Source organism: Sciurus vulgaris (assembly GCF_902686455.1).
Source record: "Sciurus vulgaris genome assembly, chromosome: 3".
Taxonomy (NCBI): Eukaryota; Metazoa; Chordata; class Mammalia; order Rodentia; family Sciuridae; genus Sciurus; species Sciurus vulgaris.
Genome location: NC_136463.1, coordinates 37,870,570 through 37,894,212, shown reverse-complemented (window position 1 = coordinate 37,894,212; position 23,643 = coordinate 37,870,570). Strand labels below are relative to the sequence as shown.

Sequence of the window (23,643 nt, the reverse complement as noted above, 5' to 3'; positions counted from 1 at the left end):
ATCTCACACAATTATACAGCATTAATATCCCATATCAGGTACTTCCTTAGACACTCCAGAACAAAATAGAGTGCCAAGTCTTCTGACAAATGGATACATGAAGAGGAGAAAGGAAAAAAGAATCAGGACCTCTGACTGGGAACAACTGAGGCCACACCAATCCTCTCCTACACCCTCTCATCACTACTTTTCAGACTCACATATGGCAATGACTTTATTGAATATTACCAAATGAATAAAAATAGAATGTCTCTTTCTTTAGGGCAAAATTAGAGGTATTCCCAATACAAAATCAATTGTTCTAGTTTTATGTGTAATTTTCCTAGTAAGTTTCTCCCTTCATATCCACTTACATAGTACAGCCATCATGGCTAAAACCTTCCAAAAAAAGTTCCAAGTTCTCGGGCAAAAGTTAATATGCTAAAAACTACAATGACTCAGCAAAAATCAGTATAACACTGGTGAACATTATCCTCTGCTCTCCACTGAGCAAGAAAGGATATAGCCTAAAGTACATTTCATTAAGCGAAAGTTATCAAGAGGCCCAGGAATATAGGAGGTTATTTTGATTCATTAGAATAGCCCAAATGTTTAGTTCACCTAAATAGTTACCAACATTATTAAAAATAGCATCATACCAGCAGAAAATGTCAGGGAGAAAAGTAGGGGAAATACTCATGAAGAGATACTGAGCCAGGGACAGTGGTGCATACCAGCAATCACAGCAATTTTGGAACCCAGCCTTAGCAACTTAGTGAGACCCTGTCTCAAAATAAAAAATAAAAAAAGCTGGGGATGTAGCTCAGTGGCAAAGCATCCAGTGTTCAACCCTCAGTATCAAAAAAGAAGAAAGAGAAAAACTGAGAACTGGACCATTCTCCAATTTCTACCAATTCTTTTTGTCTTTAAAGCACTACACTGTTGTTATAATGAACAGTAGCTCGATACATACTTAACTGATTTGAGCAGGCACAAAAAGACACATTATCAGAAACAGTTGAGAACGAATAAACCAACTGACTCAAAGAAAATGAAACTGTTTTACAGATGATTTACATTCAAGTAACAACTAACCACTTAGTTATGGCTATTTTCGTTTTACAGGAAAAACATAAAATAAAAGAAAAACAATAATCCAGAATGACATTGTAAGTCAATCCTGAACAAGGAGTTCTAATTCCTTGTCCGACTTTTCCTTTCAAATAAGCAACCTTTGTTCAAAGAATTCTATTAGCTGAAACCTGATTTGTAGCCAAAAAGGAGTAAGTAAAAATCATACCTGGTGGTAAAAGTCATCATCATCAAATATTTCTTCATCCATGTCCTTCAAGTGAGCATTGGCAGGAACTTGAGGAAGGATCTCCTATGTCAATGAGAAGGAAAAGAGCGAATCCCAACAAGGTTATCAAAGTAACATAGCCACTATAAATATGACTAACAAAGTACTGTTTTCCTTAAGATATAAAGATCTCTTAAAATTAAACAAAACTCATGAAAAGTAGTCCCAATAGAAAAACAGGTAAAAACATTAACAGATAGCTGACAGAAAAAGAATCACAAAATCATATGAAAATATGCTTAACTTCATTCTAATTAAAACCATGCAATTTAAAAAGAGAAAATACAACTTTTCACCTCTAAGATTGGCAATGCTCAAGACTGGAGAACACAGCTGGAAGGAGAGAAAATTAATGCAACCTTTTTGGAGATAATTTGGCAACATCTATCAGGATTTCATGCATTTTTAACATTTTTACCTTAAGATATCTATCCATATGTTCACAGAAACACAAATAAAAATGTTCAGAAATGTTTTCTATAATACTTTATAAAACTGGAGACCATGTAACTATCTATCCTTTGACTAAACTAGTATATACATCCATACAATGGATTACTCTGCAGTCATCAGGAAACATGAGGTAGGTTTCTATGTAATGATACAGAAAAATGTCTAGGATATACTAAATTTAAAAAGAAACTTGTAAGTCCTTGGCCTATACCCAAAGGACTTAAAATCAGCATACTACAGAGATACAGCCACATCAATGTTCATAGCTGCTCAATTCACAATAGCCAGACTGTGGAACCAACCTAGATGCCCTTCAATTGATGAGTGGATAAAGAAACTGTGGTATATATATACAATGGAACTCAGCCATAAAGAATGATAAAATTATGGCATTTGCAGGCAAATGGATGAAATTGGAGAATATCATGCTAAGTGAGATAAGCCAATCTCAAAAAGCCAAAGGACGAATGATACTGCTAATAAGTGGAGGATGACACATAATGGGGGGGAGGGAAGGGTTAGTGTTAGGGTTAGAGTTAGGGTTAGGGAGGGTGGCAAGTATGGAGGAAGGAAGTACTGTATAGAGGGAAAAGAGGGGTGGGAGGGGTGGGGGGAAGGGAAAAAATAACAGAATGAATCAAACAACATTGTTCTATGTAAATTTATGATTACACAAATGGTATGCCTTTACGCCATGTATAAGCAGAGAAACAACATGTATCCCATTTGTTTACAATAAAAAAATAAATAAATAAAAAGAAACTTGTAAGATTTTAAATACAGTCATAATATTTCATAATTTATACACACACATAATGTCTATACTATTTAGTAAAAAAAAAAGTCAGTCTTAACATATGTATGTTACATGCATAACTCTCAACACATCTATTAACAATCATCTGAGAAGTGCAATGTTCAGAGTGGAAGAAATTTTACTCTTCATTTCAAATTCTTATGAGCTTAAAAAGTATATACTTCTATAATTAAAAAAAAAAAAAAAAGTTTTGGGGCTGGGGAGATAGCTGTCAATAGAGTGCTTGCCTTGCAAGCACAAGGCCCTGGGTTCAATCCCCAGTACCGCCAAAAAAAAAGTGTTTCCTTTAAAAAAACAAATCTGACTATTCCACTTCTAGATCCTTTATCTAAAGTACCCAAACAGCAAATATTAAGCAAAAAAATACACATTTGCTTCAGTACTGATATTCCTATAAAACAGCTTTAAAACTGAAGCTTAAGCCAGGTGCAGTGGCACATGTCTATAATCCAAGGGGTTCAGGAGGCTGAGGCAGGAGGATTTTGAATTCAAACCCAGCCTCAGCAACTTAGCAAGGCAAGAAGCAACTCAGGGAGACTCTGTCTCTAATACAATATAAAAAAGGGCTGGGGATATGGCTCAGTGGATAAGAACACCTGGGTTCACTCCCTGCTACCAAAAAACAAAAAAAACCCCAAAGCTTAAGGAATGTGAGTATAGTTCAGTGGTAGAGTACTTCTATAGCATGTGTCAGGCCCTGGATTTATTTTTGAGGCAAAATCAAAAACATTAAATCTTAAACACTGAGTAGGGTGTGGTGGCACGCCTGGAATTCCAGTGGCTTCAGAGGCTGAGGCAGGAGAACTGCAAGTTCAAAGCCAACCTCAGCAACTTAGTGAGGCACTTAGCAATTCAGCGAGACCCTGTCTCTAAATAAGATATAAAAAAGGGCTGGGGATGTGGTTCAGTGGTTAAGCACCCTTGGGTTCAATCCTCAGTACCAAAACAAAACAAAACAAAACTTAAACATTGAATTATAAATGCTTCCACTACCAGACTTCTGTATTAAACTCAAAATTAAGAGATGACACACAAAAGTTAATAAAAACCTAATTTTAATCCCCCTAACACTGTTTCTCAATAATTCAATACAGTGGTGCCATGTTCTTTTTTCACTAATCTCTCATACCAAGAGTTAATACCTACAAGTTTTTCATTTAGTTAGCCTCAAAGTCTTCCCCATCATCACCCTGAATCAAAGTTCTTACCGGTTCTCCTGGCAAACTCTCTAGGACAGGTTGAACTGCTGGTTCAGGTTTGCCAAGAACTCGGTAGATAGAGCGCTTGGTCTGTGTTCTTCGAAGTAATCTTTCTTTGTCCATCAGAATATGATCAATCTGAGTCAAGATTGACCGTTCAAAGGCACCAAAACCCTGCAACAATGTTACCAGTGTCAGATAATGCAAAAAGTCAGTGCTGAAAGCAGTTATATTGGCTTCTCTTTCTATGTCAGCAGAGAAATAGACAATCATCCTTTCAAGGGATTTCCTATTAAGGACTGAGTTCGTGAATGGCTGTAATTGATCTCAAAAAAACAAAAACAAAAACAAAACAAAACAAAACAAAAAACCCCAAAAAACAATTAGTTTTAAGCAGGTCATATCTCTTTCCTATGCGCTAGGAGATTAACTTCTGCTCCTTTAATATTAATTATTTTAAAATTCATTTCTTTAAAGTATTTCATATTTTCAGCAGTTGAACATTTACAAGGCCTCAATTTGAAGAATAATGTCAAAACCCAACCCTGAATGGTATAAACCTGAATGGTATGCAACAGAAATGACTGATAACAACATAACATAACATAATGACATCCATACAAACGAGCTAGAGTTCCAGTTTCTTTACAACTGCTTCAGGTTACTACAACACACACTTGCCTTCCCCAGCTTTCCAGAGGCCAGCTTGGTTTTATCGTGCCACTTTTGCAGTGTTCGGTTCCTGTAGACTGTGAAGTCAGCAAAACGCTTTGCCATGAAGCTGGGATAGTCATCCATCTCCAGCTTCCTCTTCAGTGGGGCCTTTCTCCGCTTCTTCTCTTCTACTAGCTCATCATCTTCACTAGAAATCTCCTCACTAGAAAACCAGGAAGAACACGGAGTCCAATGTAAATAAATATTACTTAAATAAAAAACTAGGTTCACATGACATTTAGGCCTTACCTATTCATCCACTAATACTACTACAGATGGGGAATTATTTTTTTTAGTTTGAGAAGAACATTTATGTGATCAATCAAAAATACACGTAACTTTTAGCCAAGTATGGTGGCACACACCTATAATCTCAGCTACCTGGCAGGCAGAGGCAGGAGGATCACCAGTTCAAAGTCATTCTCAGCAATTTAGCAAAAGGTCTTGTCTCAAAAGGCCTGGAAATGTAGCTCAATAGAATGCTTGCCTAGCATGTACAATGCCCTGGATTCAATCTCCTATAGTATTTAAAACAAAACAAAACAAACAACAACAAAAAACTCATGGAACTTTTTTTTTTTTTTTTTTTTGGTACCAGGGATTGAATTTAAGGGCACTTAAACACCGAGCCATATCCTCAGCCCTTCTTATTTTTTATTTTGAGACAAGATCTCACTAAGTTGCTGAGGTTGGCCTCAAACTCGCTATCCTTCTGCCTCAGCCTTCCCAGCCACTGGGATCACAAGGTTTGCCACCACATCTGGCCTCATGGAACTTTTAAAATAAACACAAAAAGCACTTGGGTTTCAAAATATTTTTAAAAGGTAAGCAAACCATAAAAATAAATGAGGTTGTAAAAACATTATTAGAAATGCCTATGAACCAGGCCTGTACTGTTATAGGAGGGTCTTTAAAAATTAAACACATAATCATATTTCTATGACCTTAATCCCCAAATCAATAAGAGAAACATTTCCCTATAACAACTGTTCAGGAAAGGTGAATAATATTAGTCAAACCAAATGAAGAGAAGCTCAATGTAAAGAAAACTCAAGGGTATAGGCCCCCAAATCAACATTAAACAGCAGTGTAGCCACAGCCTTCTGTATCCACAGGCTCTAAATCCATGGATTCAATCAAGTGCAGATTGAAAATATTCAGAGGAAAAAAAAATGCATCTGTACTGAACATGTGCAGACTTTTTTCTTGTCATTATTCCCTAAACAATAAAAAACTATTCACGTAACTTTTTTTTTTTTTTTTTTTGGTACCAGGGATTGAACCCAGTGGCACTTAACCACTGATCCCAGCCCTTTTTATGCTTTATTTTGAGACAGGGTCTTGCTAAGTTGTGTAGGGTATCCCTAAGTTGATGAGACTGGCTTTGAACTTGCAATCCTCCTGCCTCAGCCTCCCAAGCTGCTGAAATCACCGGTATGTGCCACCACACCCGTCTTCACGTACCATTTATAGCATAATAGGTATTATAAGTAATCTAGAGATGACTTAAGTACTTGGGAGGATAAACATAGGTTATATGTAAATACTCTGCCATTTTATATATGGGACTTGAGCATCTGCAGATTTTGGTATCCAGATGGGGTCCTGGAATCAATCCCTCATGGAATACCGAGGGACAATTATATCTGTAACTGCTACGAGAATGTAAAACCACCTTTCCAACTATACACCAATTGCACTTACAGGATTACTGGCCACAACATACAGCAGGTACTCAATAAAATGTGAGCAGGTAGCAAAACCTTTATCAAACATGAGAGTTCCAAAAAGAAAAAGGATTGATTTACTGTTGTTTTCTGAAATCTTTTCACACTTCAAAGTAACAGTTTCTTCCCTCATCAAAGGAGTTGATTGTGACTAGTGATACTATGGTAGGGACACAAAGTGCTTCATAAATATTAACCAAACATTAATAATCAAAATGTGCTTTTTATCTGCTAATTTCCTTGAATCTAAAGAGGAGGCAAGTCTTCTAAGCCTGCAAAAGGAATCAGGCACAACTAAAAATAAAAATCCAAATTCTTACTTCCCAAATGATAAGCCATCCTGTCCACCAGTTAAGAGTCTCTTCCTATTTTACTAAAACCAAATCTGAGCTCTACCTGGAAAGGTCTTGGTTTTCTCTGTCATAAGTTATGGGAAACTAACCAGATGAAAAGAAAATAAGCAACTCCATAGTTGTATTTCCTCCTTACCTTTCTGCTTTGGGCTTTGTCCCATCTACCAGATGTCTAGTATCTGGGTACTGGAAAAGTAACTCTTCCTGAAGATCTACCAAAGACCTCAACAATGCTTTAAGAGCTTTGTGACCTAGGAAGGAAATAAAGCACACAGAAGGGACAATTAATCATCTACAATTCTACTAAGTGGGCAACACCTGCAACTCATGTCTCCTGAGCAGTTCTAGTGGGGTGGTAGGACAGAGGAACATGCTGGGCACTACAGAATTCACAGTGGAAATAACAGTGCCTACCTCAGAGGGGAGGGTATTTAAGAGGAACAAGCAAAATAATACATATAAGGTGCTTAAAAACTGTCTGCAAATAGTAAGACTTCAATAAGTGCTTAGTTATTAATTTAGTTTGACAAACTCCTTCACTTCTGTCATCACAGTCACTGAAGTGTCTCCTTGGTGTCAAATTTCTTGATATTATATTTCTATAGGTTACTCACTGGGCTCTTGAATTATCTGTCTACCAATCAATACCTAAGGCAATTCCTCCTCTTCTAAAGAAGCTCAGTCCTAGCATCCCTACCACTATACCTCCTTTTCCCCCAGATGTCATTTGCCTCTGGCTTGAGCTTCATACTGTTCCTCAGTATCTTACATAAATTCTATGGAAAGTTCCTGTTCATACATTAACACACAGGTTTAAGTATTAAACTGTATATTGAAAGTCTGTATGGAGATGATGTTCTCACCTGATTCTTGTAGCCAACAGGATGCATTTGTACATAGCTAGTCAGGATTAGGTATATACGCTATGGCTAAGAACTTTCAGAATAAAAACTGAGAACTAAACACTGTACCTTCTCTAGCAGAATAAGCCTACTAAGGAGGTTAATGAGACACTGGTAATTGCCATTTATGTGTTGAGGCACTCATTTCTCTCCTGTAATCAAACTTGCACATTTTTAGTAACTGCCAGAAAATCTTTATGGGAATGCCCCATCCTACTTTCAAACATGCCATGTCAAAAACAGAACTTCTTTCCTTCCTAATACTCCCTCCACACTTCTCTTCTCCGCTTGTTTTTATAGATCAGTGACATTTGGGTGCTTTTAACCTAAACATTGAACTGGCTGTTAAATCCTGTATTTTCCACTCATATTATCAACTGCCCCTTTATCTCTAGCCATACTCACATCACTTCTTCCTTTTTTTTTTTTTGGGTGGTACCAGAGATTGAATCCAAGAGTGCACCACCATTGAGCTATACCCCCAGCCCTTTTTCTGTTTATTTTGAGACAGGGTCTTGCTCAGTTGCCCAGGCTGGCCTCAAACTTACGATCCTCCTGCCTCGGCCTCCCGAGGGGGGGCTCTTTGCTTTCTTAAGTAACTATAATCTCACAAGCATCCCTACTTCCACTCAACAATTACTACTTCTTTTTTTATATCCTGCACAAACTTCAGTGATGTCTTATTCTTTCTTTTCTGCCTCTGCTTCTACCTTACCCAGCTTAACCAGCCTTCTTACCACTTTACATCCCAGCTGGATCCCAACCACAAATCTCTTTTGCATTTACAATCCCATTTCAATGGGGCCCCAACACAAGTTAGACAGCTTTCCACGTGTGTCATACTGGAGCCTTCTACTTCAACATAAGGCTTACAGGGCTGGGGACATAGCTCAGCTGGTAGAGTGCCTCGCAAGCACAAGGCCCTGGGTTCAATCCCCAGTATCAAAAAAAATAAAAAATAAAAAATAAGGCTTACAGCTAATCTACCTGAGAAAGTCACAGAGCAATCAGAAGGAGCACCTTGACCTAGTAACTACTTTACATGACTTCAGATAATCTCCATATAAAAATATATAAACACACTTCCTTGTTTAAAATAACATAAAACCCTTGATCATATTTTTTCTAAATTCCATACTGTAATCCTTCTATAATCAGTGCATATCTGTGCCATTTGGGAGAATTTTAGAATACATAACCCCCACACACAAAAGAAGTACAAAATGCCTTGTGTTGCAAACAAAGAATCTCAAGCTTTTTTTTTGCCCTCAAGCCTTTTTTTTTTTCCCCTCCTTCTTTTTTCTTTTGGGGTGCTGGGGATCGAACTCATGGCTTCACACATGCTAAGACAAGCACTTTGTCCCTGAGCTATGCCCCCAGCTCTTTTAAATTTTATTTTGAGACAGAGTCTCACTAAGTTGCCTGGGATGGTCTCCAACTTGTGATCCTCCTGCCTCAGCCTCTGAGTAGCAAGGATTATAGATATGAGCCACCAGGCCTAGCTTCTCTCAATCTTGAGAGAGAGGCAAAAAACCAAATTTTTTTATCACCAAATGTGGAAATATAGTTTCTCATGAGGAAGAAAAAAGCAATACAAAAAGTATTTTTCTTTCTGTTAGCTTTGGGAAATGGATCAAATATAAAGGAGATGAGAAGTAGTCAAGAATAAAAAAAGAATAAAGATATAACAATTTTAAAGGCAAAATTCACTCAGTCTAAATGTGCTAGGTAAGTACAATACAAATTTATGTAAATAGATGGAAATTTTTCAAAGGAGGGAGGAGAGTAAAGACTTCAAATGATGAGTACAAATATGTTATCACAAATAACCATCTGTGGAAGGAGCTGATTATTTTAAACAGATATCCCATAGTAGCTGAGGTTCTGAAAGTATATGTTATAGCAAGAGTCTTAATAATAAAAAAGACTCTAGTACTTGGAAGAGAGTCCATGAAAATACATCATTTCATCCAAATGGGTGAAATCCATAAATATTAACTACTGCTTTTACCTTCTTTTCTAGAAATGGTCATATAGGTTGTTCGTTTGCAGCACTAGGAATTGAATTCAGGGCCTTGCATATGTCAGGCAAAGTGCTCTATCACTGAGCTATTCTAGTCCAAATGTCTGTATCTTAAGATATAGATCTTACGTTTTCCGCAGAGAAAACCCAAACACATTTTGTATTTTCAAAGTGTTTTGGGTTGTTTTTTTTTTTTGGTTTGTTTTGTTTGGGGTTTTTTTTGGTACCAGGGATTGAACCCAGAGGCACTTAAACACTGAGCCACTTACCCAGTCCAGGGTCTCACTGTTGCTGAGGATCACAAAGTTGCTGAGGCTGGCTCTGAATTTGCAATCCTCCTGCCTCAGCCTCCTAAACTGCTCAGATTATGGGGGACTGCCACCCCGCCTGGCTTGCAAAGTACTTTTAAAGATTCTCCAGATCGACCCTTGAAAACATTAGGCTATGTAAAATAAGCAGTTGCACAAAAGGAAAAATATTGTATTATTCCACTTAAATGAAGTACCTAAAATAGTCAAATTCAGAGACATATATGGGTATATGCTATCTAACACATCTGCAACAGATTTTTTAAAGACGGACTCAGACAAAATGAAAGGCTTGTGTAGCTACTTGAAAGTGGCCCTTAAAAGTTGTAGTCTCTGTTGGATGTTTTGACAATGCTTGGTTACACTACATGTTGGAGTATAGTTATGAACTTGCTTGTTGGCAAGCAACTGTAAACATTGTAGACTGCTTTGCAGCTTCTTCCCTGTGTGGTTCTTAATTTCAAATTTCAGATTATAGACACATGGTGCCTACAGGAAGTAAAGGCCAGGCAGTTTGCTCTTCCTAACCTTTTATTTTTTTATTGTGTTAAAACACATATAACAGAAAATTTACCAACTTTTACCACTTTTAAATGTACATCAGTTCAGTAGTGTGAGGATATTCACATTGTCACGCAGTCAATATCTACTACTTTTTTATCGTGCAAAACTAAAAGTCCTGCACATTAAGTAACTTCCAATTTTCTTGTCCCTGGCGCCCCCAGCAAACACCATTCTACTGTTTCATGATTCTCATGACTGCAGGTAGCTTATATAAGTGGAACATACAATATTTGTCCTTTTGTGAATGGTTTTTCACTTGGCTTAACATCCTCAAGGTTCATCCATGTTGTAGCACATCTCAGAATTTCCTTCTTTTTAAAAATCTGAATAACATTCTATTGTTTTTTTCCTGATTCTCTTTTAAGAAATTCAGTTTGAAATAATACAGATGACTTTTTTCTATACAGAAATAAATGGGATGGTAAGATTATTTATTATACTCTGGTCTTGGAGAATTTTAAAAAACTATGGTAAAATATACATTTTATTACCCTTTTAACTATTTTAAGTATACAGTTCAGTGGTATTAAATGCATTTAGATTGTTGCATAACCATTACTACTATCTAGCGCCAGAATTCCTTCACTATACCAAAAGGTGTATTCATTAGACAATATTTCCTTAGTCCCCCTCTTTCCCAACCTTTATTAACTACTATTTCTTTTTTTTTTTTAGTACCAGGGATTGAACCAAGGACACTTAACCACTGAGCCACATCCCCAGCCCTCTTTTGTATTTTATTTAGAGACAGGGTCTCACTAAGGTGCTGAGGACCTTGCTAAGTTGCTGAGGCTGGCTTTGAACTCGAGATCCTCCTGCCTCAGCTTCCAAAGCTGCTGGGATTACAAGGCACATGCCACTGCACCTGGTTGGTAACTACTACTTCTACTTCTATCTCTTTGTTGTTGTTTTGGGGTGCTGGGAATTGAACACAGGACCTCACATAGGCTAGGTAAACACTCAACCGTTTGCATAGCAACATGAATATATTTACACTACTGAACTAATGTACATTTAAAAGTGGTAAAAGTTGGTAAATTTTCTGTTATATGTGTTTTAACACAATAAAAAATTAAAAGGTTAGGAAAAGCAAACTGCCTGGCCTTTACTTCCTGTAGGCACCATGTGTCTATAATCTGAAATTTGAAATTAAGAACCACACAGGGAAGAAGCTGCAAAGCAGCCTACAATGTTTACAGTTGCTTGCCAACAAGCAAGTTCATAACTATACTCCAACATGCAGCGTAACCAAGCATTGTCAAAACATCCAACAGAAGACTACAACTTTTAAGGGCCACTTTCAAGTAGCTACACAAGCCTTTCATTTTGTCTGAGTCAGTCTTTAAAAAACCCTTTGCAGATAGATTAAACAGCACATCAAACAAACAAGAAAGTAGAGAGAAAATATCAGTAAATCAAAGTGTGCCTTTCTGTTAATACTCTCTCATATGTTCTCATTTTATACACCCCCTCACCCACTCAGAAAGTAGCCCTCAAGTACTTAAGCTCCATTCGGGGATAGCACCACCATGCATCAAAATGTCAAGAGACCTACTAGAGATGAAATCTGCAATTCTGTGCGTCTAACCACTACCAAAAATGAAAAGAAAAAAAAAGTTTATTAAAGTAAATGTCACCAGTGGCCCAACATATTGACAACTTATTGTAAAAATATTTAGAAAACAGAACCCAATAATCATTTCTTTGCAATACGAGGGTCACATTTCTGTCTAGATGGTATGTAAAAACCTGAAGACACAACGGAACCATCTTTTGCTGGAGACAGGTGGATTTCTTAAAGCCAAAGCAGACAAGAGTGAGGAAAGACTCTCCTAGCATCTGAAATCCAAGAGTGAATTCCTCCCAGTCAAAATAAACAAACAGCCCTCTTTATTATTCAGATAGAACTGAATTCTAATTGTTACCCTGTGAATAATAAATTAAAAACAGTTCCTAATTTACCTCTAATTTTTCTCCAAATTATTACAAGAGTTAAAAGTTACAAAAAACAGTCAAATATGCTTTCTTCACTCTCCGTGGTACATGACCACAAAACAAATGGAGACTGTCAAAGATATTTATGCTTATTTTGCCCTATATGGTCCATTTCTAGAAGTCTTTCCTTGAAGAGGAGATTAAGGAGGACATTTGCCTCACCATATTACTAAGCTTCAACCTAAGAATCTGGTCACCAGCTTTAGAAATAACTCTAAGTAAAAATAAATGGAAAGATTACTGAGGGTCAGGAGCCCTGCACTTCAACTGAAACTATTACTGACTAGTCATGATATGCTGTAAGGACCAATTTAATCTATTAGTTTCAGTTTTCTCATCTACAAAATGTAGATAATTCTTGGCTTACTGATCCCTCAGAAAGATGAAAAATAAATGTGTTATCGTCTATTTTAGCAGGGTATGATGATGCATGCCTATAATCCCAGTGACCAGGGAGGATGAGGCAGGAGGATTCTAAGTTCAAGACCAGACTCAGCAACTAGCAAGACCTTCAGCAATTTAGTGAGACCCTGTCTCAAAACAAAATATAAAGGGATCAGGATATAGCTCGGTGCTCAAGTGCCCCTGGGTTCATTCCCCAGGATCCGGGAGGAAAGTATTTTAAAAAGTCAAAAGTTACAGAAATAGAAGGCATATTATTATCAAAAGTAGTCATCTTTTATGGGCTGGGTTTGTGGCTCAGTGGTAGAGCGCTTGCCTAGCATGTTTGAGGCACTGGGTTTTTGAGTCTCAGCACTGCATATAAATAAAAAAAATAAAGATTCATTGATAACTAAAAAAATATTTTTTAAAACTAGTCACCTTCTACAAGGTAAAATTCTTTTAAGCTATGCTTATACAGACCTACAGTGCTAAGATTGGACTAGTATTCATATTCCAGTATTCATTTACATGCTGTCCATATGCAGGCATTCTATATATAAAATGTCACCAATCTAAAAACCATTTTCCTGAAACAGCTTTATTTTTTTCTCTGATTCATCTAGGCTGTCCAACACAACAAAATTGTAGGCAGAGAATCAGTTTGGACATGGCAACAGTTCATTAATTAGATTATAAACCAATAAGTAAAATTTCTGGCCATGGAATGGAGGGGAAATGAGAAAAGTGAATGTATAAAGTAAAATAAAGCTAACCTTATCAGTTTTTAAATGTCTATACAGCTATTTTCAAGTAAATATGCAAATGTACAATTATTTATGTACAAATACACACCGACTCCCACATTCCTATTACCCCAGATAAATACATTAAACTGGAATTTACAGATTACAAGAACATTTTTTTTTCTCCTTCAAAAGTAACTCCAGAACTGGAGCTAAACTATAGGTCAAAATGACACACGATATATTGGCCTGAGAACAATACTTTTCATTCAAATCCACACAAGCCTGCCACTTGCACTAGTCATCCCCAGCAATTAATCCCCCAAGAAAGACGTTTGATTAAATCTTTTCAAGCAAATCCTTTGCTTTGCTTTTGTTAGTTCACTTCTTGTCAACATCTATTAAAATATGCCTTTAATTCTCCCACAATCTTAAAAAACACCGATTCCACTGTCTTCAACTTTAATCAACTGTATGGCCGGCATTTTTCATTTCATAATAATGTGCTGCTTGGAATTCAAGAGGCAGGCTCAGCATCAATCATCTGGTAAGAATTTTTCCACTGCAATAAATATGCAAATGAGGAGAGCCAGTCAGTCGTATTTCAGGCCCGACTTGCTAGTGTTTTAAAAAAGACACAAATTTATTAATTGCCGGTGGCCAGAGGAATCCTATTACTTTGGGCATTGATTACAAAGCTGTGTGAGTGATTATTGTGCAACTCGCAGGCTACCCAGGCATGAGGAAAAATTATTAAAGCAAGGCAGAGATTATCAACTCAGAATAACAATAAGCCTTAACATTTAGGCCCTAACTTCTTCAACAAAGAATTACGTGAAGGCTCCACTGTATCATAATTCCGAATTCTGTCAGTATTACTGTTTGGGCTTGTTCTATATTCCCCAAGCAGAATGGCGTTACCAGTAAGAAAGAGGGCTGCTGGTTACAAATTCCTCAACAACAACCATTTGGATGAATGGCTATCATTTCCAATGTAGGTTCAACTAGAATTTTTATGTATCAGTGTAAGTATACACATGCACAGGTGTGTGCCTGTAGACAAGCACAGGTTTAATAAATGGGTATGCTACCATGAAGACAGGTTATAACAGGAATAGTGAAAGGAATTTTGCCCAGTGTGTTGGCCAGGTCCATGGATCAAAAGCAGACTTCTTTTTAATGTCTAAATAATATCCCACTAAAATAACCTTGTGGGAGCTGACTACAGGGACTTATATTCTAAAATCACGAAGGCCAAGTCACAAGCAGACTTGGGTTTTCATCCCTCAAAGGGATGCAGCTAGTAGAAGGCACACAATCTGTGGAGGGGTCTGTGGAGAAACAGCTTAAGAGGCTAATTCTGAATGCAAAGTGTTTTTGTGAGAAACATTCAACCCAAGACATGTTAAATAAAATAAGAAAGAGGACTCAGTGGGCAAAACTTATTTTTTTTTTTTCTTTTAAGAGACTGATGTGGGGAATTTGGGGAGTAAATGGAAGTTGAAATAAGGGAGATATGAAGAGACTTACGATAAAATATATGATGGGTGAGCCCCCCATAGAAAGAAACAACAAAAAAGAAATCTAACATTTTACATTACTGCCACACTAAGTAACATGATAAATAGTGTGCATTTGAGTTCTGTGGAGGGACATCCCACTCAAGCTGTAATTTCTGACCAGGCATGAATTTATAAGGAAAGCAAAGGAACTGCTGAATTTCTTAGGTTTCCCTGAATACTCTCTCAAATACCTTGATGAAGTATGTCAATAAATCCTTAAAAAGCCCTATAGGACACAGCAATCTAACTGATCAATGTACTTCCCAGAAATGCACTGCAGTTACCTTCCACTTTGCAGTTCCTAGACAACCTCCATTGCTCCTGACTACTTTTCCTAAAAAGGAAAATTTATTTTCTCCCTTTAAACAGAAAGAGTTAATGCTCATACTACAAGGCTCTTAAGTCCAAGTTTATTTACAAGTAATTGTTTAAACTGTCTTAACAGCAGTTATACAGGGAGAGTGGGGATACTTTCATTTGTATTTGGTATGCTTTTGAACTGTTTAAATATTTTATAAGCATATTACTTCTATAATTTAAAATTTTATTAAAATTTAAAGTAAACTGTGAAGTAAGAAAACTTATTAAAAATCCAAGCAGCCTCTCATTTCATTTAAAATAAAGTCTGATTTTTCTGTATTACAAAACTGTCCCTAGGTAAAACTGTCCCTAGCCAAATGCCTAAATTCTCAAATCATATGGGTGCAGAAATAACTCAAAGAAAATGGGAATTCAGAAAACACCTTTCTGAAAAACAGGGATGTCACAAAGAATTAATCACTCTTTTCCCAGGATCATTCATATCACCATTATCACACTTACATTGTGCTGGGAGTCTGATTTCACTTCGTTAAGCTGCTGCAGGGCAGGGACCTACCTCATCCTGTCACTCCAGTATCTAACACATCACCTGGGCCACAAAAGCTATTCTACAAATGCTTTCATTTCAGAGAGATGATGCCTTACACTGCATAGCAGAGCATCTGGTCACACTACCATTTCCAAATCCAAATGCTGATGAGCAAACCAAAGGTGACAACTTATTTCTGAACTTTAATGTCAACTATGTATTCTCAACAAACGAACCTTTTGTTAACAGAAGCAAAGGTGCCAAACTTGACATTTTCTTATTATAGCATACCAACTATAAGATGTATGGGCTACTCACAACAATCTCAAACCCATTTTACTGAACTTGGGAATTTCCAGAATAAAAATAATTAGATGAGTTACGATGCATGCTAAAGAAGATTTAATAACTGTCACCACTTAAATGGATAAACTGAGGCTTGGAAAATAAATGCTTGTTTTATTTCTTTGAATATTAGTAAGATAAGGGTTGTTTATTCACCAACTTAAAACACTTTGAGAGGCTGTGTTCAAATAAAACTATTTAAATGGCTTTTTTTGTATTAAGAGCAGCTTACCTATATCCATGCCTTCCCATGAGCTACTTGAGAATAGAGACTATTAACTAGTCACCTTGGTATGTGTGGTGCTGGCAAATGGCAGACTCTGTATGGTTAAATATATACATACAATTGAATATATCCTACATTTAATATACATATGTATATGTACGCATGTATATTTTAATCCTAATCTTTTTCTTTGGCCTCTACTTTTTTTTTTTTTGGGGGGGGGGTGGTGCTGGGAATTGAACCCAGGGCCTTATACATGTTAGGCAAGCACTCTACCAACTGAGCTATATCCCTAGCCCTTTGCCTATACTTTTTATATGTGCATTTTTGAGTCTTCAAAGAACTGTTTGTAGGGGCTGGAGTTGTGGCTCAGAGGTAGAACATTTGCCTGGCAAGTGTGAGGCCCTGGGTTCTATGCTCATCACGGCACATAAATAAATAAAAGAACCATTGACAACTAAAAAATTAAAAAAGAACTGTATGTGTAGTCCAATATGCAATCACATAACCCTCGCAAGAAGAGGGAAACAAATACTGTGATCAAAGACTACAGCCTATGACTACACTACCAACTTAAGATTAAACAGTTAACATTCAGTAAGGACCTACTAAGTGATATGCACTAGCCAAAGCACTTTGTGTACAACTATTTGAATTCTCACAACAATCCTTTGAGGTAGGTACTATTATTATATCACCATTTTACAGATGAAGAAAATGAAACATTATCATAAGCATTAAAAAAAAATCAGACAGTTTTCATTTTCTAGATCTATGTACCCTTGTGGGTTATGTATCAAAACTATCTGGAGAACAAAGTATAATAAAATTGTCAATTACTAAGAAATAACAAAACTTCCCTCTTCAATACAGTCACACAATAAAAAATACTAGGGAGGCTCTGTTAAAATGTCATGTCCAAATTTGGTTCCCAAACTTGAAAAGGGAAAGTGGGGAAACTAAAGGAAGCCCAAATTACATAGAAGGAAAGCAAGTCTCATAGAACAAAAAAAAGGAATACTTCCTTAATCTGAAAAAAAGAACATTAAGAACTGAATTAAGTCTCTAAAATTCAAAGGCCAAATACATCAGAAAAGAAGTTTAACCTCATTGCTAGAAAATGTTAAAAAGACATAAAAATTTAAAACAATGAGACAAAGGACATCTCATATCAAGCTCCCTCTAAACAATTTGTTGGGCTTGGTACATAGCTCAGTGGTAGGACACTTGCCTAGTATGCACAAAGTCCTGGGTTTGATCCTCAATACAACAAAAAAATTTTTTTCACTAATCAATTAATTAAATTTAATAAAACAATGTGATATTTTTCTGACAGTGTTTAATCCTCACAAGAATGTAGGAAAGGGGGCACTCTCCATTCATAATTAGTCAGAGTTTAATTAGCACAACATATCCAGAAAGCAGCCAGGCAAAATGTATCCAAGTTATACACATCTATTTCATACTGGGTGGTACACACATGTAATCTCAGGGACTCAGAAGGCTGAAGCAGAAGGGTCTCAAGTTCAAGGCCAGCCTCAGCAACTTAGCATGACCCCAAGCAACACAGCGAGACCCTGTCTCAAAAAATAAAACAGGCTCAGGGTATAGCTCAGTGGTAAAGTGCCCCTCACCCCTGGGTTCAATTCCCAGTACCACAAAAATCAAAGTAAAGAGATAGGCACAAAAATAATACTTTCAGGATTATTTATAAAAATAGGTAAAAATTGTTAACATCTTAGGTGCCCATTTATAGGGGACTATTTAAAATTTAGTTTAGTAAGGAAATATTTTGTGCAGTTGGAGAATAGGATAAGTATAAGTGGAACTTGGTTTAAATTAAAACAAACCACAAGAAAGTATTGGGGATATTTGAAATAATCTGAATTTGGTTAAGTGAGATGATAGTATTACATAAGAAACATCTTCATTTTGTTAAAGCCATACAAAATATTTAGAAGCAAAATTGTATAGTGATTGCTATTTACTTAAATTATTTAGGAAAAAGAAAAAAAACATACAGCAAAATATTTTTAAGAAAGGAAAAGGAGATTTATATGTAATGACATGGGAAGTGTAAAGCATGATCTCATTTATGCTTTTTGAAAGTTTATGCTCACAAAGTATCTAGAAGGATATACAATAAAATTGTTAGAAATGGTTATATCTGGAGAAAAATATTGAAAATACAAAAAAGGACTTTTACAATCCACATTACATATTTCAGTATTGTCTGGCGTACGGAAGAACACAGTTGGCTGTTTGAAAAAAAAATACTTTTACAACAAACAAGTTTTACTTCTATTATTTTTTAAAAAGGCAATTAATATTAAATAAAGATCTTCAAGAATATAAAGAGACTGACAAGACCATCCATCCCTAGAACTAGCTTAAAAATTTCCCTTTTGATTCACAAAAGAAATAACAAGGACCAATAAAAGTAACGAGAAATGGTTACCCTCATTAAACACTGGGAAATGTCAATTAAAAGAAATGTAAATTAAAATAAACAAACACTATCGTCCATTTATCAAAGTGACAAAGATGAAACAAAATTATAATAACCAGTATTGACGAGGATAAGAGAAACTGACATTCACATAAAGAAGGTGAGAATGTAAAGTGGTACAACTTTTCTGGTGGGCAACTTGGTGACAAAGATCAAGTCTTAAATGTGTGCATAGCCTTGAAAAATGTACTAATTCTACAGCTAGAAATTTATTTAATATAACAATAACCACAGATACAAATAAAGATTTAGTAATGACAATGTTTACTGCATTATTTATAAAAATAAAAACCTGGAAACAATCCAAATGTCCAACAATAAAGAATTGGTTAAATAACGCATATGATGGAAAGTCTACTCCATCATTAAAAATAATGCTGTGGGACAATAATTCATGACATGGAAAAATTTTCATAATCTCTGTTAAGCAGAAAAAAATCAGACTATAAAACAACAAAGAATATGGTTCCATTTTTGTTTTAACTATACACCCAAGAGAAAAAAAGCTAGAAAAGACATATACCACATACCAAAATATCAAAACTACTTAACTGCTAAGAATCAGAAGTTATTTCCTAATTTTGCTTGCTTTTCCCCTCCCCATAATGTCATATAATGAGTATATATTTTAAAGAAAAAAAATCCCCTCTCTACCTATTTCTTTATCACCTACACAATCTTAGCTGCCTATAAGAGAGAGACATCAGCTGAGGGCCCTTCTAGCTCTTCTACTAAGAAACATTATAGAGGAAACATCATCTTTAGAAAAATTGAAAGATATGTCTACTATTAGAGCTCTAAGCCTTCTGTCCTAAAGCAAATTCATCTCCATATTTCTCCCATCTTCATTTGTTTAAGCTTTGGTATTTATTTCACATCTGTATTCTCTCATGCTTTCTTGGAAAGTGGGGAGAAAACTTCAGATAAGGTGGTTAACTATACATGGCAATCTGGGCAGTGGTGGCCAAGAGCAAAGCACAGCAAAGCGTTTTCTGTGCTGACTTTGCCTCAAACCATTTGGAAACCTTAAATTACCTGGATTGATTTCCTCATCAGTAAAACATAATTATAAACACCTATTTTACAGATTGCTATAAGAACTAAGACTTCTGTATAGACCTAACCCAGTGTACCATGAACATTCTGAGGGCTATTTTTATGATTTTTAAAACATGGGCATCCAACATTGTATTTGCAGCACAATAAAAATATCAAGACAGAAACTGATAATCCCTGTTCTCAAAATGTCCTATTTGATTTCTTCTCACTCATGTATGTATATCTCATGAACCTTACTGAGGACACCAGAAATGCTTTCTGTTAACTTGAGTTAGAATGCTTCTCTGACTACCCACTGAACCCTCACCATGGTCAATGTGAGCAGCATATGTTACGTACCATCTCTGAGATGTAAGAATCTTTAAGACTATCTGAAGAGCTTCTCTACCTATAAAACTTTTGCTTGAATGAAACAGTATAAGAAGCCAGTTAAGAATTCTTCTCAAAATGGTAGCATTCTGAATTTTTCCAGAGACAAATTTATTCAACTATCTCAAGAAAAATAGGAAATGGTGGATTTGAGACTAAACCCAAAGCAAAACAACCAATATTATATAAAAAGGCATTAAAAATTAACAAAGAACTCAAGCTAAAATCAAGTACAGTCCAAGTATAACTAAGTTTCAAATGTGCCAACTTATTTAGGGACAGGTTTTGAATATAATTTTAATATTATAATAATCAACAGATAATTAAGTTTTAAAGGTATCCTGACATACAGATAATTCATAAATAACATTATCGCTGATGTTTTCATTTTTTCTTCTTTTCCACCCAATTCCCTTTCCTCGTCAAACTACCATTACAAGTTAAAGGAAGCTAGTCACAGTGGTGTGCACCTGTAATTCCAACTATAGGGAGGCTGAAGAAGAGGGATTGCAGTTCAAGATCAGCATGGGCAATTTAGTGAGACCCTGTCTCACAATAAAAAGCACTGGGAATGGAGCTCAGTGGTGAAGTTCTTCTGCGTTCAATCCCAGTATTAAAAAAACAAAAACAAAAAAACCAAACTTAATGGAAGGCTGAAGTATAGTTCAGTGGTTGAGCACATGCCCTAAGTTTGGTCCCCAACCCCAAATAACAGAACACCCAAAAAAAGACTTAATGGAAGAAAATAATATACATACTAACACACCTAGAATTAAACATCCCAAAATATTAGTCGTTTTCTGAGAAGTAAAGGTGGAAATTTGAAAACGTAGGTAAACTTTTATTTTTCCCTTTATACTTATACTGTTTCATTTTTTTAAGTTTTTTTTTTTTTGTAGTTGTAGATAAACAGCATGCCTTTATTTTGTTGTTTATTTTTAATGTGGTGCTGAAGATCGAACCCTGTGCCTCACACATGCTAGGCAAGTGCTCTGCCACTGAGCCACGGCCCTAGACCTCATTTATGCTTTGTATGTGATGATATATTACTGAACAGTTATATTTTTTAACATAATGGAAGAGCACAAAGACAAATTAAGACCCATAAAATCCCTAACAAGTTTCATAAATATCAATAGGGGGAAAAAATGTCTTGATTCTTTCAGAAAATGCTTTGCAGTTTCTCACAGTATTTTTAAAGACAGACCAACCAGTTTTAGGAAACTATGAGTAGGTAAGCATTAGACATGATAAAACTAGAAAGAAAGAACCTGCTGAACTAGTGCTATGATTCACATCTACTGCATTTTACACCCTCTTACACATCACGATGGATACCAATGCTGGTTTAGACCAAGGCTTCCAAAAGAACTGGTAACAGACCCCAAACACTCTTGAAAAATGATTTCATGAGAAAGCTCACTTGACATAAGCATATGGCTATGTTTGTTTCCATTTCTGGGATTATTTGGGTTATAAAAGGCAACTTCAAAATGAAGTACAATATTATGGGGGGTGGGAGGAGATCTGCACATTCAGAGTAAACTGCTAAAATTGGACACTATCACACACAGTCAAAAGAAAAAATCGACAAAAAACAAACACATAGATTCTATGTTTTCTAGGACTTTGTTTTCCCTTTAAACAAAGAATTTACTTTCTACTCTTCTACCATCATCCTCTCATTTGGATCATTTGTTCCTATTTTAGTACAATGTGTCCCTAAGGAGTTTCAATGAGTTGTGAAATAATTGTTATTCACAAGCAAAAAGAAAGAAAGGAAGAAAAAGCAGGATTAACTGCAATTGCCACTACAACTGAGAACTTGCATCTTGCACTTTTACCATGTAAATAATGCACAGATCCTGCGGGAACATGCCAAACACCAGGATTCTTAATTAATGGAGCTCTTTAATGTGCAAATCAGGAACAAATTGCAAGTTCTGACTTGCATTGATTATGAAAACATTAATTGAATGAGCAAGACCTTAAGAAAGACAGAATCCCAAGTCTTCCAAGAGACCAAAAGAATACAAAGCTCTGGAAACCAGACAAGTCTGACCAATGTCTAAAATGCAAACCTATACCTGAGTGCTCTCCCTAGCACACAACGAATTAAAAAATATGAAACAAAAAAAAAAAAACCAACATTTTAATCAGAAAGCAATCACCATAAAAGCATCTATTCCACCATCATCTCATGTTAAGCAGAAAAATGAGTGTTCACTCCAGAAGCTTACACTGTTTTAAGGAAAAAAAAAAAAAAGAAAGAAAGAAAAAGCCCACTTTCTACACACACACACACAACACACACTTATATGCATATAGGTGTAACAAAACAATGCTGTCTCTTTAAAAAGAAATTCATCCTATATAAATTATAGCCATAAACTTTTCCTGCAGTGCAGCCTAATTAATTCTTGTTCTATACACAAAGGGAAATGCTGGGTGACAAATGGGTGTGAAGCCAGAAAGCTGCCAGGTCTGCAAAACATTTTCTACTTCAATTTATAAGCAATTTTGCAGTAAATCATCAACCAGAACCTAAAATCTCAGGAATCTCTGAGTGTCCAAACCACATTATATCACTTATCAAAGAGAGAAGGAAAAAAGAGTTTAAAGACATCTCATTTTTCAGTTCTAACCCACATCAAAATCCAGAAGCTCTGTGTAATCTATTATTCTCTTCTAGGTAAGGTTTTAGTACCAAAGAAATATATATTTCAAGCAAAAGTGACACTATAGGTTGATGTAGCCTATTCCTCTATCCCTAGATGCACTGTATCATGTATCCATTACCATAATAAATATCCCCAGTTGCTTGAGAATAAGCAAACAACTACTTATTACCCACACCCCCAATCCAAGTAAAATGTTCACAATCAAGCCAAGCTCCATAGTGAGCCAGTGGAAAACAGGTGGGAAATACTCCAAGGAAACAAAACTTATGGAGAAAACTCACAGGAGACAAAGAAGAAAGCTAGGCTGCCTGTTAGTAGTCAAACCCTTCCCCCACCCCAATCTGTATTAGCAACTGATTATTCTCCACCTAATGGTTTTACTTTTTCCAGAATTTATATGAGTGGAATTTTAAAGTATAAAACCATTTGAGTCTGACATCTTTCACTTAGTGTAATATCATTGAGATTTATTCCTTTTTATTGCAGAGTAATGTACCACGATTTGTTTATCCATTTACCCA

The 23,643-nt window shown here is 36.0% G+C and overlaps 1 protein-coding gene across 1 annotated transcript in view; it reads right to left on the bottom strand.

The window, feature by feature from the left end:
- The window catches only part of AATF (apoptosis antagonizing transcription factor), a 110,273-nt gene that overhangs the window by 65,634 nt on the left and 20,996 nt on the right, over positions 1-23,643 (bottom strand). Inside the window, exons 5-8 of the mRNA XM_079131514.1 lie at positions 6,739-6,853; positions 4,490-4,685; positions 3,818-3,982; positions 1,280-1,363 (exon numbers count right to left, since the gene is read on the bottom strand). Coding sequence (XP_078987640.1) covers positions 1,280-1,363; positions 3,818-3,982; positions 4,490-4,685; positions 6,739-6,853 — 560 coding nt within the window. The remainder of the gene's footprint in view (positions 1-1,279; positions 1,364-3,817; positions 3,983-4,489; positions 4,686-6,738; positions 6,854-23,643) is intronic.